This window comes from Urocitellus parryii, chromosome 1 (assembly GCF_045843805.1).
Source record: "Urocitellus parryii isolate mUroPar1 chromosome 1, mUroPar1.hap1, whole genome shotgun sequence".
In the NCBI taxonomy this organism is placed as follows: Eukaryota; Metazoa; Chordata; class Mammalia; order Rodentia; family Sciuridae; genus Urocitellus; species Urocitellus parryii.
This window is the reverse complement of record NC_135531.1, coordinates 233576327-233591917: the sequence shown is the minus strand read 5'-3', so window position 1 is coordinate 233591917 and position 15591 is coordinate 233576327. Positions and strand designations below refer to the sequence as shown.

The window sequence follows — 15591 nt, the reverse complement described above, 5'->3', positions numbered from 1 at the left end:
TACTGCCTTAAAATATCTCAGTCTGAATAATTTGCAATATCTAGCAATTGAATGTTTATTCAACTTTAGACTGTATGACTTTCAGAATTATATCAAGTTAAAAATTACTTGGTTATTACACATCAACTAGAATTCTAATATTTTTATAGGCAGAACCTATAAAAACTATTAATTGTAAGGGGCTCTGGATAGAATTATTTTTAATATATAGGTTGATAATAAACCAATCATTTAACTTGGAGTTCATCATAAGTATAAAGTGACTATATTTGTTAGTTTTTCTCCACTTTTAATGCATATCCTACCAGATCAAAACATTTCAAGCAGCAATCTTATCTATAGATTGTATTGCAAAAGAATTTTTCTAAATATAACATTATGAAGTATTATATATAAAAAATGATATCCTATGCATATGTGCTTGTTCACACATGCACATGACACTGTTTCCTCCTTTATTTCCCTTGTTATTAACTGAAAAGCATAAAGTATTTTTAAGAAATGTATTTTCAGTCACCTTTGCTTAAATGCAGCTAATCCATTAATTACCAAGAAATGTAAATGAACTCTTAAACTGAGAATTATAAGCTATTTCATTCATTTCTCTTTTTCATTATGGGCATTGCAAGCAGAATGGATCAAAGAAAGACTTCTAGGAAATTGATATCTAATCTGAAAATGACAGGGTATGTCTTATAAAGTTGTGATGTTATTTGCATTTTGCTTTTAGCTTATTAAACAAAAACGGAAAAAAAACAATAATAATCACAAATTATACTAAAACAATCGCTATTGTGAATTCTGAAAGACTTGATGCATGCTAGTAAAATTAATGTTGGCAAGTGGTAAAAAAGGTCATAAACATTAACTTTGTTATTCCTTTTACTTAACAGTTTTTCATTCAATCTTGGTTGACTAAATTGAATTGTGATATTTCAGAATAGACAAATAAAAACGTGGAATGCTCAATGTTTGTCATTAAGATGACTTTCTGATCCAAAAACTAGAAGGGGACCAGCTCTTGCCTACACTGTAACCCTAAGAGTCAGCCACGGTGGATTTGAATTAGTAAATTTAAATGAGGATGTTTGCAGAGGGCAAGACAGCTGACAGTATTAGAAGAGAACAGGGGATGGGAAACAGCAAATGTCCATCTCCAGACTTTTTACCCATAGTCAAGTCCAGAGAGATGGGGCTGAAAGCAGAAATGATCAAAATGGCACAAGGGATTCATGGGGGAAAGCTGGGCTCTGAACCATCTTGCTTTCCACCGAGGCAGTAAGTAGTAATAGAATAAAGGAAGGGCTCTCTTTTCTTCACATGGCATGTGCCATCATCACTTGAGCAGAGGATCTGGTGGAAGAGCAGGAAAGCAAGAGAACACTTATAATCACCTACAAGGACTGTTGTGAAGCCATGTGAATAACTTTTGGGGGGGCCTTCAGTATTCTTGGATGAGATTTAGAAGGGCATCATGCCTAAGCATGTGATGGAAAAAGAGAAGTCTCATCATTAGTGCAATCCTATTTGTCTTCAGATGCTGATGAGGATTGAATGAAGATACTGTCTTCAAATGCCTATAGCCTGCATATATTCATCAGTTAGTTATCATAAAATGTTCTGATCAAACAAATCAATCCATTCACAACTGAGATTTAACTGATGTCTGTTGAGCCTATCAAAGCAGTTTCTGCCCAGGGGCAGGGTTGTGATAGATGTTTGTGAATCTACTCATCAAATAATACTGGGTTTACAATACATCAAGAGATTTTCTACTTTGGGACTGTAGAAATAATAAAAGGAATTCTTTGAGATGTACCAAAACAAAACTGTGAATCATTTGTACTTGGATTTACTGAACAATCATCTCAAGAACACAAATAACAAATAGCAGTGCTTGACATGGGTGTAATTATTTTAAATCACTAATCCTTTCCCAAAAGATATGGTACAATATGTACTTCAAGTCTGAGAAACAGCCCATTGTCAATGGTGTTACCATTCACAGTGACTCCAAATTTCAAAATTGCTATGTAGAGACTTTCTTCTATGCCTTTTTTGTGCGTGCTGTTAGGACAATATTCACAGGTTATGGAAAACTTACCTCTATAGAAACATTTCTTTCATCATGGGCGTAGTCACTCACACTCAATTTATGCATTATGTACAACCTTTGCTTTTTTAATTTTTAAGTTGTCAATATACCTTTATTTATTTATTTTGTGGTGTTGAGGATTGAATCCAGTGCCCCATATATGCTAGACAAGCACTCTACCACTAAGCCATAACCTCAGCCCTAATTTTTTTTTTCACTGTTTAAATCCTACACTTTCTTTAAAACTTTACCCAACCCACAGCTCCTTGGTAGACTTCTCTGATCACCCCAGGCTACTCTCTCTCAAATTCCTTCTTAAAGTTTGATAATCCTAAATTTATCCATAAATTAATAGTTGCTTTGTTTTCCATCTGGTTTTTTAGATCCTTTTTTATTCTTCATTCTACATAGCATGGTGGCTTGATGTAACAGCTTTCAAATGATTATTAAGTCAAGAAAGCTTTAAAACGAGAAGAGGGAAGATGAAACTTAATATGTTGAGGCTCCTTTTATGTGTATACTATGAACATGATTTTGCCCACTAGTTCAGCCTACTATTACAACTGTTACATTTTATGATGATCAAGTTCTTGGAATCTTGAACTGTTAGAAAAGAATTAAAAGTGGTTAAAAAACTGGATAGTTAAAATCATTGAAGCCTGTATTATGATTACTAGGGGATGCTTGGTTTTTATGTTTACCACTGCAGTTAGGATCAACTGGTTAAACTGTTGAATAATCTTACCAAAGAACAAAAGAACACTCTCATATCTGTTCTTTAAAATTTAGTAGTACATTTTAAATAAAGTTTTATTTGGCCTTGGATGAGAATCATTATAACCATAGAACTAGATGAGCCCAGGAGGCCTGGGTATATTCCTCTCCACGGTAGTCCAGACTCAGCTGCATCTGTGGAAAGCATCACAGAAGCCACTCCAGGAAGAGAACAGCAACCTACTAGAGTCTATGCTGCAGTTCTGCTGGAATTTATTTGTTACTCATTGAATCTAATCCAAATTATTCATGTTGCAATACAAGAAATCATTAACAACATTTTAGGCAAAATAAATATTTTATTGTTTTAATATAGGTTTTTTAGAAATCAACCTTTGTGTGGTATTTCAAACATTATAAACCTTTTATATATTCTTTCAAAGAACACTGTTAACATCTCAACCACTTTCAATTAAAATTTCACACACAAAGAAATGTAAGAGGAGTTGAAAATTATAAATGCTGAAAGAATAATTCCAATGACATTTGGTTGTTACTTTTCACATTTATTTAACACATATAAAACCAAATAGGAGACCATTTTCCTTTTTCTTTCATATAAACAAAGTTTTGACTGGTTAAAACCAAATTAAAATCATTTATATATGAGGAGAACAACTCTAAATTACTTCCATTTTGAAAAAACAAAAAACCAGCTTATTCATTTCTATCCATTCAAGTCAAAGGCCCCATTATTTTGACAATACACTACTATGTAGTCTAAAAGACAAAAGAAGAAACATCTCCTTATAAGAAGAAGTCTGGACAACGCAAAAAGTACATAGTGTTTATTAACATAAGGCACATTTCCAAAAGAAAAATACTACGTAAGCTGTAATAAAATTACATTTGTTTGGGGTAAAGCAATGAGGCTTACAGTGTAAGAACATTGAGTAGTTGTAGGTAACCTCATATAATTTTAACCTACTGCTATTAGTAGCCTCCTCAAGAATAAGAGCAATTTTTACAACAGAACAGTTTGTCTTCTTGAAAGTGACACTAATTAACAGCAGTGGAGGGAAAATCATTGGTTGCTTCAAGCTCTCAAAAAATGAATCAGTTATTGCACAGTAAATACCTCACAGAGGTCAGTGTTGTAAGAAGCTAGTCTGAAGAAATATGTTATTTATAAATTGGTTATGTTTGGAAGTCTTCAAGTTTTATAATTAATTCTACATAGGGAATCAATTGGAAAAATATCGACATACAAATAAATATTAGTCTTTCCCAAATTGCTACAGTTTTGAGAGATTAGAAAAGAAATAATCAGCAAAGTGCCTAGTTTCTATGTATGTTTTTTGAAAGATATGCATAGGGGAGATACACACTGTACACTGTATACAGTAGCCTCGCTCAGCAGACAGTATCTTCTGAAGTACAGATTACACCTCCACCAGTGTATATCATCGATAATTCCAATAGTCACAACTAACAGGATCCATGCCCACCTTAAAAGAGAAAGAGACATCAACATTAAATACTCTTCAAACACTATTGCTAAGGGAGTCTTTAAAAGGTAGATACAAATTTTATCCAAATATATATCATGATCATCCTTGGGTCACAGGATGCACATCTTTTGGAAAGTTAATTCTTTTATCTAGATTTTTTAAAAAATCTAGATTCTATTAGTTTTTTATGACATGATTTAAAATATTTCTTTCATTTTCCACAGCTAAAATTACATATTATAGTTTTCAAATTTTATTTTGTTTCTCATCTAATTTTTCATATCTACAAAATGTATTATCCTACTGAAGTGAAGCATATTATTCCTTTTTGCATTTACCAAGTATTATTATTAACAATACAAATTATGATTAGAGATGAATTATTAGAAATGGATCCATCGGATATGTTCCTTTAAAAGATAAACAAATGGAAAGATACTAGGAATTTGTGATTAATTCTCAAAATCTTGTTCTAAAAACTGCATCTGAAACACCATTATAATGTCAGCAAAATAAGACTCAGATCTAAAGACCCAATTCCAGGATTTATTTAATTACAGTGAAATTTAAATTTAAAAACACAATATAGGTAATTCTGTGGAGGTTAACATTTGACTTGCTTACACTTCAAATGGAGTTTATAAGATTCTCAAACTGTAATTATAAAAGTTGCAAAAATAAAATTTTAACTAGAGAAAGAAAATTATGTGCTAAGAAAACAAAAAAAATTAAAAACTATGTTAACTTATATTTAACTAAACAAAGAAATTTAGAAAAACTTACCTAAAAATTCCACTTAATTACTATCTTGCTTAGGATTAGATGATTTACTTGAAGATACTGCTGCCAAAAGTCCACTTACAATTTCCCTTCTGATTTCCCCAACAATTGACTCTTTAATCTATAATGGAAATGGGAAAAATTAGCATTTGACAATATAATCCAGTTTACCAGTTTTCAGAAAAATATAAATAGCAATAAATTCTTGCTATTAGCTAAACCACAGGGAAAACTGCAACCTTAATGGGAACCTCCACATAACAGCAAAGAGGCAGTGGAAATTTCAAGCCACCTATCCTCGAACCCAGATCAGCCTCTGAGGCCTAATTACTCTATCAGCTTACTACATTATAAAATGTCACAATTCTTAAATTGAGAACATCAGAAAATGTTATTTCACTGACTAAATAATTTACTTCACAACACAAAGTAACTTGGAAGGACTAATGAAATGTTACGTTTACTTTGATGCTTTCTATTAAGGTCTGCCTCTGTAAGGTAGTTACCACGATGCCCTAAGAAAATCCCCTATTAGCAAAATGACACAGGCATATTTGCTTACTTATATCACTGAAAGCAAAATATGTAAAGAAGTTATACATTGCTCTAACCTTACATGCACATTTTAAATGGAAAGAGGAAATTATCAATTAGTAAAGTATTTTAAAACACAAAGAACAACCTCAAAATAACCTTAAACTCTAATAAAATATATTTTTTTCTTTAGTGGTATTGTACGTGTGCTGTTAGTCTGTTACTTCAGGTAAGGGTATAAATCTCATTTTATTGTTGAAAAAGGCAAGCAGACCTGGGTCAATGGTAATTCCATGCTGATTTTCTTCTCCAGATGTCTAAGTACTGCATATGCCCATCCCCTCCCATTCTCTCTAATGATACAGCACTGTCTCCAAATAGCCCTCTGTGAAGGCTTTAAATGTGTATTTCCTGAAGTAAACTGATAATGCCTTCCCAAATTAGCACTTGAGACACTCTTAACTAGCTTTTAAAAATTCTACATTTCCACAGTTTCCTGTCAGCCTGATCTACTTCCTAAAACGTTCCTAAGTACGTCTTAAACACATTCCCACTGAAGTCTTTCCAAAAATGTTTCTGTATTAATCTGTCAGGCAAAATTGGTATACAATACATAGACCTAGGCATAGTTATTCATAGAAACAAAAATGTTCCTTATGTACCAACCATCTGCACTGGCATGTACTTAAATAAATATAAGCTTTTCATTTTCTAAAATATTTCTAAATTTTAAATAGCACCAAAAGTTTTTCAAGTTCATAGCATTTCAGATTCGTTTTCTAAATGAATGTGTGTTAGATACAAACATGAAACCAGAATCGCTTAGCTACAGTATGTAAGCACGAATACAATATGTGTACACAGAGCAACTGCAAATCTACATTTATAAGACAGTGAGTATAAAGTTTTTCCAGTTCAGTTGCCAATGCAATATGGAAATTTTATTGTCTCCTTGTTCTTCATCATTCAAAAACCAAACTACTCAAAAAGTATTCTTTACCAAACAACATCTGCCAAGCATTTGGGGGGAATTCAGACAATACTTGTGAAAAGCATAGAAGAATCTCTAAGAGCAAGGCTTGGTGTTATACGCTTGTAGTCCCAGCTACTTGAGAGCTGAGGCAGGAGGGTCACTTGAATAGCAAGGGCTACAGCTAGCTAGCTCTATTATCAAGAACGTTATCTAGATGGATACAATACAAATATTAGCTCATAAAATGTTAAAGGATAAACAATTTTATTAACCCATTAACCACAAAAGAACAGAATAAATTTTGAAAATTTTTGAAACAAGTATGGGCTAGAAAAGGAAAAAAGTTTAAAAATTCTCAGAGAATGACAGATCTTAAATAGCAAGTTTCAAAAAATTAAGAAAATTTCATAGAATCATGAAGATAAAAAACTTTGCATCAAGAGCATCTTGGATGAATTGGAGGTAGAACAGAAACTAAGTGACAAGCGAGTTCTTTCCAAAAGGAGAGGAAATATGAATGAAAGAATGAGATCAAGTGGAAAATATGGTTAGCTACTTCCCAGAGGGGATCAGGTCTAGCTTATCAATGTATTCATACATAAAAGTAATTGCTCAATAAACATTTAAACAAATGAATGAATGAATGAGTGAGCAAAAGAGGGAGAAGAGATAAACATCAGCAACACACACCGGACTCCAAGTGTGGAGTGTGGGGCAGCACATCTATTTAATATGCATCTACTCTGCACTACAGCCTCCTTATCAAGTGATCTCTAAGAAAGTTCCAACAGACACACATGGTGAGCTCTGCCTTACTAAAATACATGTTTAAAAACATGTCAGATGTACTGTAATAAAGATCCTAAAAGGCAGAAACCAAGCCTAGGAACTTCAATAAACACAGAACAACTTTCTAAATATGCAGCCATCTACCTTTACTCTTTCGAGTTCTGTTGAATTTGCTTCTGTGGCCACAGGTTTGTTCATCCTATCAAATCATCTTGTAATATACAAACTCATATATATTTTTAAAATAACTAAACATTTTCAGGCCACTGATAACATAAGTCATCAATAACTGGGGCAAATTCTAACACAGTGTACATTTTTCCTACTATAATGTACACAATCTGGGCAGACAAGGAGTCCCTTTAATCTGATACAAGTTGAGTTACCAAATGAATGTATCAGATATTTGTCTGGAAGGGCTTTATTTCAGTGGTCTCCTTCCAAAGAAATTCTATTATATTAAAACAACAAAAGCACTCTTTTTAAAAACCTCACAGATGGTGCAATAATAGAAAAAAGCCCTGACAGATTATCATTGTTTTTATGCACCCATGAGTGCAATAAGAAAACTTCCCTGAAAGTGCCTGCCAATGCTTGATCCTCACCTGCAAGATTTAAAGATTAAACCTTGTCTTCCTGAATGGTATCTTTGTCAACAGGGTTAGGGGCTCAGAATTTACTGGAAAGACAGAATCTAATTTAATTTTCTTGGTAGAAGATACAATGAGCTTTAAAAAAAATAAAGGAATTCAGTACCAAGTGCATTTTAAGTAAAAAAGATCACCAATTGGAAATAAATGGAATGAAGACTAATCTGAATTAAATATTGTGTAAGCAAACTTTTAAGCAGAAAACCACTGTATTGGAGCTAAAATAATATAAACAAATGGTATTTTGAAAATTATCACCAGCATTGGATTAATTTATCTATTAATACATGCTCTTAAAGTACTTCAAATGCATCCGTCTTTTTAAGTACATCAGTATTCCTCTTATGCCCTGTTTGATCTATATATTTTGCTTGGTAAGTCCTTCCTTGCAGACAGCAAGAGTAAATGTTAAAGCCCAACTTCCTTCAAACTATGCCAAATTATGAACTCAGTAGTTTCTAATTAATGGACTTAACATTTCAAACATTTGCCTTGCGTGCCAGTTTGAATGTCTGCAAAGTATAAAATTTTTCATGTTTAATAGGAGATTCCTGTAAATGATTAAATAATTCTCCAGGATCATGGCACCAAAATGGCAACAAAGGACTTTTTTCATGATATTCTACTGGCCAAAAATATCAATATTCCTGTCTAAAGTTAAATTACTTACAGTATATATTAGGTCACTACAACTTTAAAAACGAGGACTAAAGTGTACATGTTTAAAATTTGTGCCAAATGAGAAATATAATGTCAAGTTTTCAAGAAAATTTTCAAAGTTAAAGGGCACAAAAATACCACATTGCTTGCAAATCAAAACTACTCTAAGATTTCATCTCACTCCAGTCAGAATGGCAATTATCAAGAATATTAGCAACGACAAGTGTTGGTGATGATGTGGGAAAAGAGCACACTCACTGCTGGTGGACTGTAAATTGGTGCAACAGCTCTAGAAAGCAGTATGGAGATTCCTTAGAAAACTTGGAAAGGAACCAGCATTTAACCCAGCTATCCCAGTCCCTTTTCTATACCCAAAAGACTTAAAATCATACTACAGTGACACAGCCACATCAGTGTGTATAGCAGCTCAATTCACAATAAACAAACTGTGGAAGCAACCTAGATGCCCTTCAATAGATGAATGGATAAAGAAACAGTGGTATATATACACAATGGAATATTACTCAGAATTAAAAGAGAATAAAATCATGGCATTTTCAGGTCAATGGGGTTAGATAATATAATGTTAAGCGAAGTAAGTCAATCCCCAAAAACCAAAGGCTGAATGTTTTCTCTGATATGTGGATGCTGATCCATAATGGAGTGGGTGTCAGGGGGCAAGGGAAGAATGGATTGGGAAGCAGGGAAGGAGAGGAAGAGAGGGAGTACGTGGGTGGAAAGGACGGTGAAATGAGATGGTAATAATTATTCTATGTACATGTATGACTGCACAAATGGTGTGACTGTGCATCATGTACAACCAGAGAACTTAAAAATTGTGTTCCATTTGTGTACAATGAGTTGAAATACTATTCTGCTGTTATGTATAACTAACTGGAACAAATTAAAAAATCACATTTCTTAAAAAAAAAAGTTACTTAAAACCTAGTTCCTTGGTTAACAAATATAGTATGAGAAAGTTTTACTAACCAAAGGCACATCTGACTGAATAGGTTGGACAGACAGTTTACTAAATGTTAAGCAGCAACAATCAACTTTCAAAAATAATTACTTTTATAGGACAAATAAATTCACAGAATTAACACTTTCTAAAGTTTTTGGCTGATAGCTTCATGTAATGAAAATAAATAAAGAACATGCTGTGTTCTGCTATGATACTTATTTTGAAAATGTAAATTTGTTTCAACATGGTTGAAATATTAGGAAACAACTGTGTATAATGCAAATTACACATTTACTTATGTGTACTTTCATCAACAACACTACATAAACACAATTAACAGCATTCAGCTGAACCTAGAAACACAGCACAAAAATGCACATTATTTAAACACTGTCCAGAAATCTCAGTTGTCTGTGTATGGGCCATATTTATCCATACTGGGCATCAAAGCTTTCTGTAAGATTTCAGGTCCCTCTCCTTCCACCCCTTCACAACAACTCACAAACTGCAATCCTTCCAAAGCCCAATTCTACAAGCACACCTCAAGGTTTTCTCAAGGTTAAGTATGATATTTGTTGTAGCATTTTTGTATTTCTCAACCATTTAAAATGTATACAACTATGCTACTATTTTGATTCAGTTTCTATTTTTTGTCTTTTTAAATATCCCTGATGAAGTTTTGAGTGATATGAGTCTAAATCCTATTTCCTGCATAAGTCCTATGGTTTTTGATTGCATGAGTTTACACAGCAGAGATTTTCAGGATCGCATATATTATCTGTGTACATAGCAGAACTGATGATATTTATATTTAAATAGTTTCTCAAGATACTATCATACAGCTGCAAATGATGGCACTTAAGATATATAAAATAATCTCTGGGCTGAAAGGATCAATGGCCCATTTGAGGAAACATTCTGGTCTTTTGCCACCATTCTTGATCTATAACCACTAGAAATCTGTTCTTTGCTAAAAATTAATTCTAAAATATGCTAGATTCATATTGCTAATTATATTGATGATACAGTTTTTTTTTAAAGAGATAGTGAGAGAGGTGAGAGAGGAGAGAGAGAGAGAGAGAGAGAGAGAGAGAGAGAGAGAGAGAATTTTTTTTAATATTTATTTTTTAGTTCTCGGCGGACACAACATCTTTGTTGGTATGTGGTGCTGAGGATCGAACCCGGGCCGCACGCATGCCAGGCGAGCGCGCTACCGCTGAGCCACATCTCCAGCCCGATGATACAGTTTTTAAAAAGTGGGAGCCAGTGACTAATTTCTCTGACCTCATTTTGACCTTTCCCATTCCTAAATTCCTAGTTCTTCAATACCTTATAAAGATTGAGAATCTGTATGCTTGGGACCAGAAATATTTCAAATTTTGGAGTTTTGCTGATTTTCTGAAATGGTTGCACAGACTTTAAAAGTTGAGCATCTCTGATCTTAAAACTCATGATCCAAAATAGATTGAAACTTGAAACTTTTTGATGACCTTGCAAAATGCTTTTCTGTGCAATTTTTCCATCATCTCTTGAGATAGTCTTGTTTACCAATTCCTACCAGAATTTTAAGTGTATGCGCTTCATAACTTACTTGTATTTTTCTTTTATCCCTCTTTACAGAGCAGATTCTCAGACACTCATCAAAAAAATTTTAATTGTTGTTGTTGTTGGGATCAAACCAAAGGTCTCACACAAGCTAAGTATGTGCTTAATCACTGAGTTATCTCCCCAGTCCCTAAAGTGATTTTTTAAAAAAATGTATAGGTATTCTTTTTCACTAACAGACATAATGAAAAAAAATATTTTCTTGAATGGGGTCTTAGTGCCTTGGCTGGAAAAAACTACAGGTAATATGGTTCTGCCTTATTACTCTTAAGAGTTCTTAAGACAAGAAAATAGAACAGAAGGAAAAATATTTTCAGCCTGTGTAATTTTATCCTGTGTAAGCTACTAGGTTTTACAACAAAAAGGACAGTGTGATTTAAGAAGAAAAGGGGGGTAGGATCCATCATAAAAGTATACCTATGGGGCTCACCCTTTTTAAATAAGATATACTATACCTTCTTATTAACATTCAATGCTAAAAAGTTATTATGCAAATTTTCTCAACTAATCTGTCACCACTGACTACAACCTTTGTAATTTTTTGCAGGCCCTTTGGTAACCTAGAATTCTTGTTAATGCTTCAGATTCTCATGTTATTATTATTCAAGGTAAATCTTCTTTGTGTATTGATTTCAATTTTTTAACAACTTCAAATTTCCACACTTCTTCACCCACCAAGTATATCAAATTTTTTATACTTCTGAAAACCACAACATCATTTTCTTACATCAGTTGAAATAATAAATGATAGCCTTTAATCCTGGAAAAGACCAAAACTGTAATCCTTAGTGCTCCAGATATGGAAGAGTCAAGAGGGACAGACTCTGTAATGTGTTTATGTGCTTCAAACTCTACAAACATGTTTTCACCACTCTGAATATAGAGAACTGCAATTATTTCACATTGAAGTACGAAGTTTGCAGAAATGCTATTATGAACATATTTTAATAGATATGAATTAGATCAATGGGAAAGGTTAATTTAAAAGCTCTCTGAAAATTACTGAATACTATGAATAAAAAGAATATCTTATAAATAAAGCATAACATCCGTCTCCATATAAATGAAGCCCAGATTTTACCCACCTCCCGTATGACTTGCTGCAACTCGTTCTGCTCCACATTTCTATGCATTTCCTCTGAAGCTAGCATCGGGGGCAGTTTTTCAGGCCCTTCTTCCACTTCAGACTTAGGTCTTACAACCCGTGAGCCTTCTTCAGCTGCTCCAACTTCTTCAAAACTCTCCAGCTCTGGAGGCGTCTGCACAGAGCCTGTTCTAGAAGGAGCAGTTGGTGTTAGAGCCACTGATGCTCGGAATACTTTCTTTCTTGCCACAAAATGGGCTTTGTGTTTTCCCCCTGAGTCACCCGAAGGCACTCCAGTTCTTCTGTTAGCATGAGAGGGACCAGAACACACAGAAGATGACTCTGATGTTGCATGGGAGAAAACTGATTCTGAGCTTTCTCCAGGAGGGATTTCATATCCCATTTCTCCAAGTCCAAGGCCCAATTCAGACTTCAAGTATGACTGTTCTCGCATCAGTTCAGTGACCTGGATCAGAAAAATTGTTATTTTTCTCTCTCAATATTAAGGTTGGTTATTGAAGTTCAATTCCTAACTTATGACTGTTGTCAAAAATCACGAACTTGTAAAGATATAATTCTATTTCACTGATTTATTAATTAGTCAAACTGATTCACAAAGATCACAAGCTTAAATTCATGGCAAGCTCAAGCAATAAAATGGGCAACTAGAACATACAATGGGATGAAATTTTACTTGTAACCACACAGGTAAAGAAAAACAACATAGTTACTCATAATGCTTTGCATTCTAATAAAACAATTTGTCTAAAATATAATAAAAGTCAAATTTGTTCAAAAAGCAGTCATCTTACAGATCTAAAGAACTGATATCTAACTGGGAAAGCTTATTTCCCCTGGAGAATAAATATTTTTAATGGTGCATCATCTCCTTTAGGTCATACAGATAAGTCACTATTGCAATTAAGCTGGCTTTCTAGTGGATTAAGATGGCAATGGTCTTCAGAAGGAGAAAACTCACTTCCAATTAAATTTAACCAATTTATGAAATTCTATATTTAAAACAAACATAGATTTCATCCGCCCTGGGAAACTGTGTGTTTATGAGACATAATGTCATTTCCCTTTCCCAATGACTTAAAAGGAGAGAGCTTACTGGTTCCATTACATTCAGCGGAGAAGGACATGACAAGTTATCAGCACTTCTACTGCCACACATCCCCTGAAAAGATAACAATATAGACATGCATATGTATGCATAAACTTCTCAAATTGTGTTTTATAAAATACCAAAAAGTACCACTTTATGTCACAAAGGTCACTCTCAACTGTTATGGAGTCTTATGAAATGTTATTGTAACTGAAAATCGACATCACCAAGATGCACAGAAGTTGATTTTCTGCTCCTACCATCATACATTTCAAAGAATGATGGATCAAAATAATTAGAAAAATACTCATTAATGATACATATTTCTGATTCTATGTTCTCTCTATATATGTACACACTCTTATTCTACTACTCAATGTATATGCATACATATGCGTATGTATGTACTTATTCTTTTTTTTTTTTTTTGACACAAGGTCTTGTTAGGTTGTCCAGATCCTTGAACTCATATTTCTCTTGCCTCAACTTCCCAAGTACCTGGGATTACAGGTAAGTGCCACCATGTCCCACTCATTCATTTATTTTTAACAAAAATCAAACACATTGTCAACGTAAAAAGAATTCAAAACTTCGAAGAAACATATTTTACAACTTCAAAGGTATTGGTAAAAATAAATATGATGTTCAAGTTCAAATTTCATGGAAAGAAACATTAGAAATAATGAAAAGTGGCACAAAATAAAGACAGTAGCGTTTCTTTTTATTATCTTGGTTGCACACACATTTTCTATCAAAACACCTCACTTGATCCCTTAAAAAACATAACTAAGGGTAAGGGACATTAGGTTTCTCTCAGTGGAAGGGTATGTGCTTAGAATGTGGAGGCCCTGGGTTCACTCTCCAACAGCACAAAAGAGAGAAAAAAAATAATAATAAACATTAAAAAATTTAAAGAATGGAATAGAGTCTAAAATTAAGGAAAGACTCAACGATAAACAATTATTTATTTAAATGCAAGAGAAGGGACAAAAACTGAGTAAAATATATGTCAGTTCTTTGGAATTAATTATATGCAGTGATTCAAATTTTTAATTAGTCATATTTTGATTCACCACAATTTTTTCTTCAACAAATCTAAACTTTTGCACTGCCCTTTATTTTTTGCTATTGTCAAAAATTATCATTAAAATTTTAAATGTTATTTTTAAATAAACTAATAATATAAGAAAATTATTACAACTTATACATGAAACTGATGTGTAGAAAAGTTCCTTAAACATTCTGCATGCTTCTAATGCCATTCAAGTAAACGGGTTAAAACGAAGGCATTTGTCCTAAATTTACATGGAACCTTATCAATAAAGCTAGTGAAAACTCCTGATAACCCCCTAGGCAGCGTACCACAAGTGCTGAGGAGCGGAAAGGAGAAGGCACCTGCACAGCCCGAAGCTGTTCATCCAGGCCCAGCAAGCGGTCCTCCAGCTGAAGCTCCAGGTCCTGAAGTTCCATTCGGACTGAATTTCTCAAACTCTGCAGTTGTTCAACTTCATACCTATCAGTATTGTGACAGGTATAAAGTTTGAAAAAGGTAGTTTGAAGGTTCCTATTTACAACCTTTTTTAAAAACTACTATAAGCTAACAGAAGGTACTCAATTCCAAGTTTTATAAATTCACATAACAACTATAAGAGGTGTAATCACTAGGACAATGGTTTTTGTTCCTCTATTTTCTCTCACAAATATCCTGCACACTGAGAAGCTGCTCACAACCAACCATCTTCCTTATACACTGAAGGTACAAAAGTTAACATTAATTATGTATGCCTAACTTTATCTATAGTGGTTCACAAAACAGTTACAGGGTATACAGCAGTGGAAATAAAGTCTCATTTTAAAAAAATATAAGTTACAAATGCTCCTTTGAATGAAAAAATCTTTTTTAAAAAATGAACTTTTACCTTTCCTCCTCAGTCATGTGGTGATAAACCATGGTTTGCTGACGCAGCATTGCCAACTCTAAATCCATCATTTGTGTTCTAAACAAATTCAGGCTCCGCCTCATTGTTTGAAGCTCCTGAAAAGTATTCTAAAATGCAATATGACAAAATTACACTTCTAGATCATAAAAATTATTTTGTAACACAATAACTTAGATGAGAACTT

At 33.5% G+C, this 15591-nt stretch overlaps 1 protein-coding gene across 3 annotated transcripts in view; it reads right to left on the bottom strand.

The window, feature by feature from the left end:
* Positions 1-3207: 3207 nt before the first annotated feature.
* Positions 3208-15591, bottom strand: part of Itprid2 (ITPR interacting domain containing 2) — a 37463-nt gene continuing 25079 nt past the window's right edge. For 2 of the 3 annotated variants that reach the window (XM_026392007.2, XM_026392008.2), the window contains exons 13-18: positions 15387-15514; positions 14830-14980; positions 13474-13539; positions 12361-12825; positions 5104-5221; positions 3208-4317 (exon numbers count right to left, since the gene is read on the bottom strand). In XM_026392007.2, coding sequence (XP_026247792.2) covers positions 5117-5221; positions 12361-12825; positions 13474-13539; positions 14830-14980; positions 15387-15514 — 915 coding nt within the window. In that variant the 3' untranslated portion in view covers positions 3208-4317; positions 5104-5116. The remainder of the gene's footprint in view (positions 4318-5103; positions 5222-12360; positions 12826-13473; positions 13540-14829; positions 14981-15386; positions 15515-15591) is intronic. The other variant, XM_026392009.2, reaches the window with a different exon arrangement.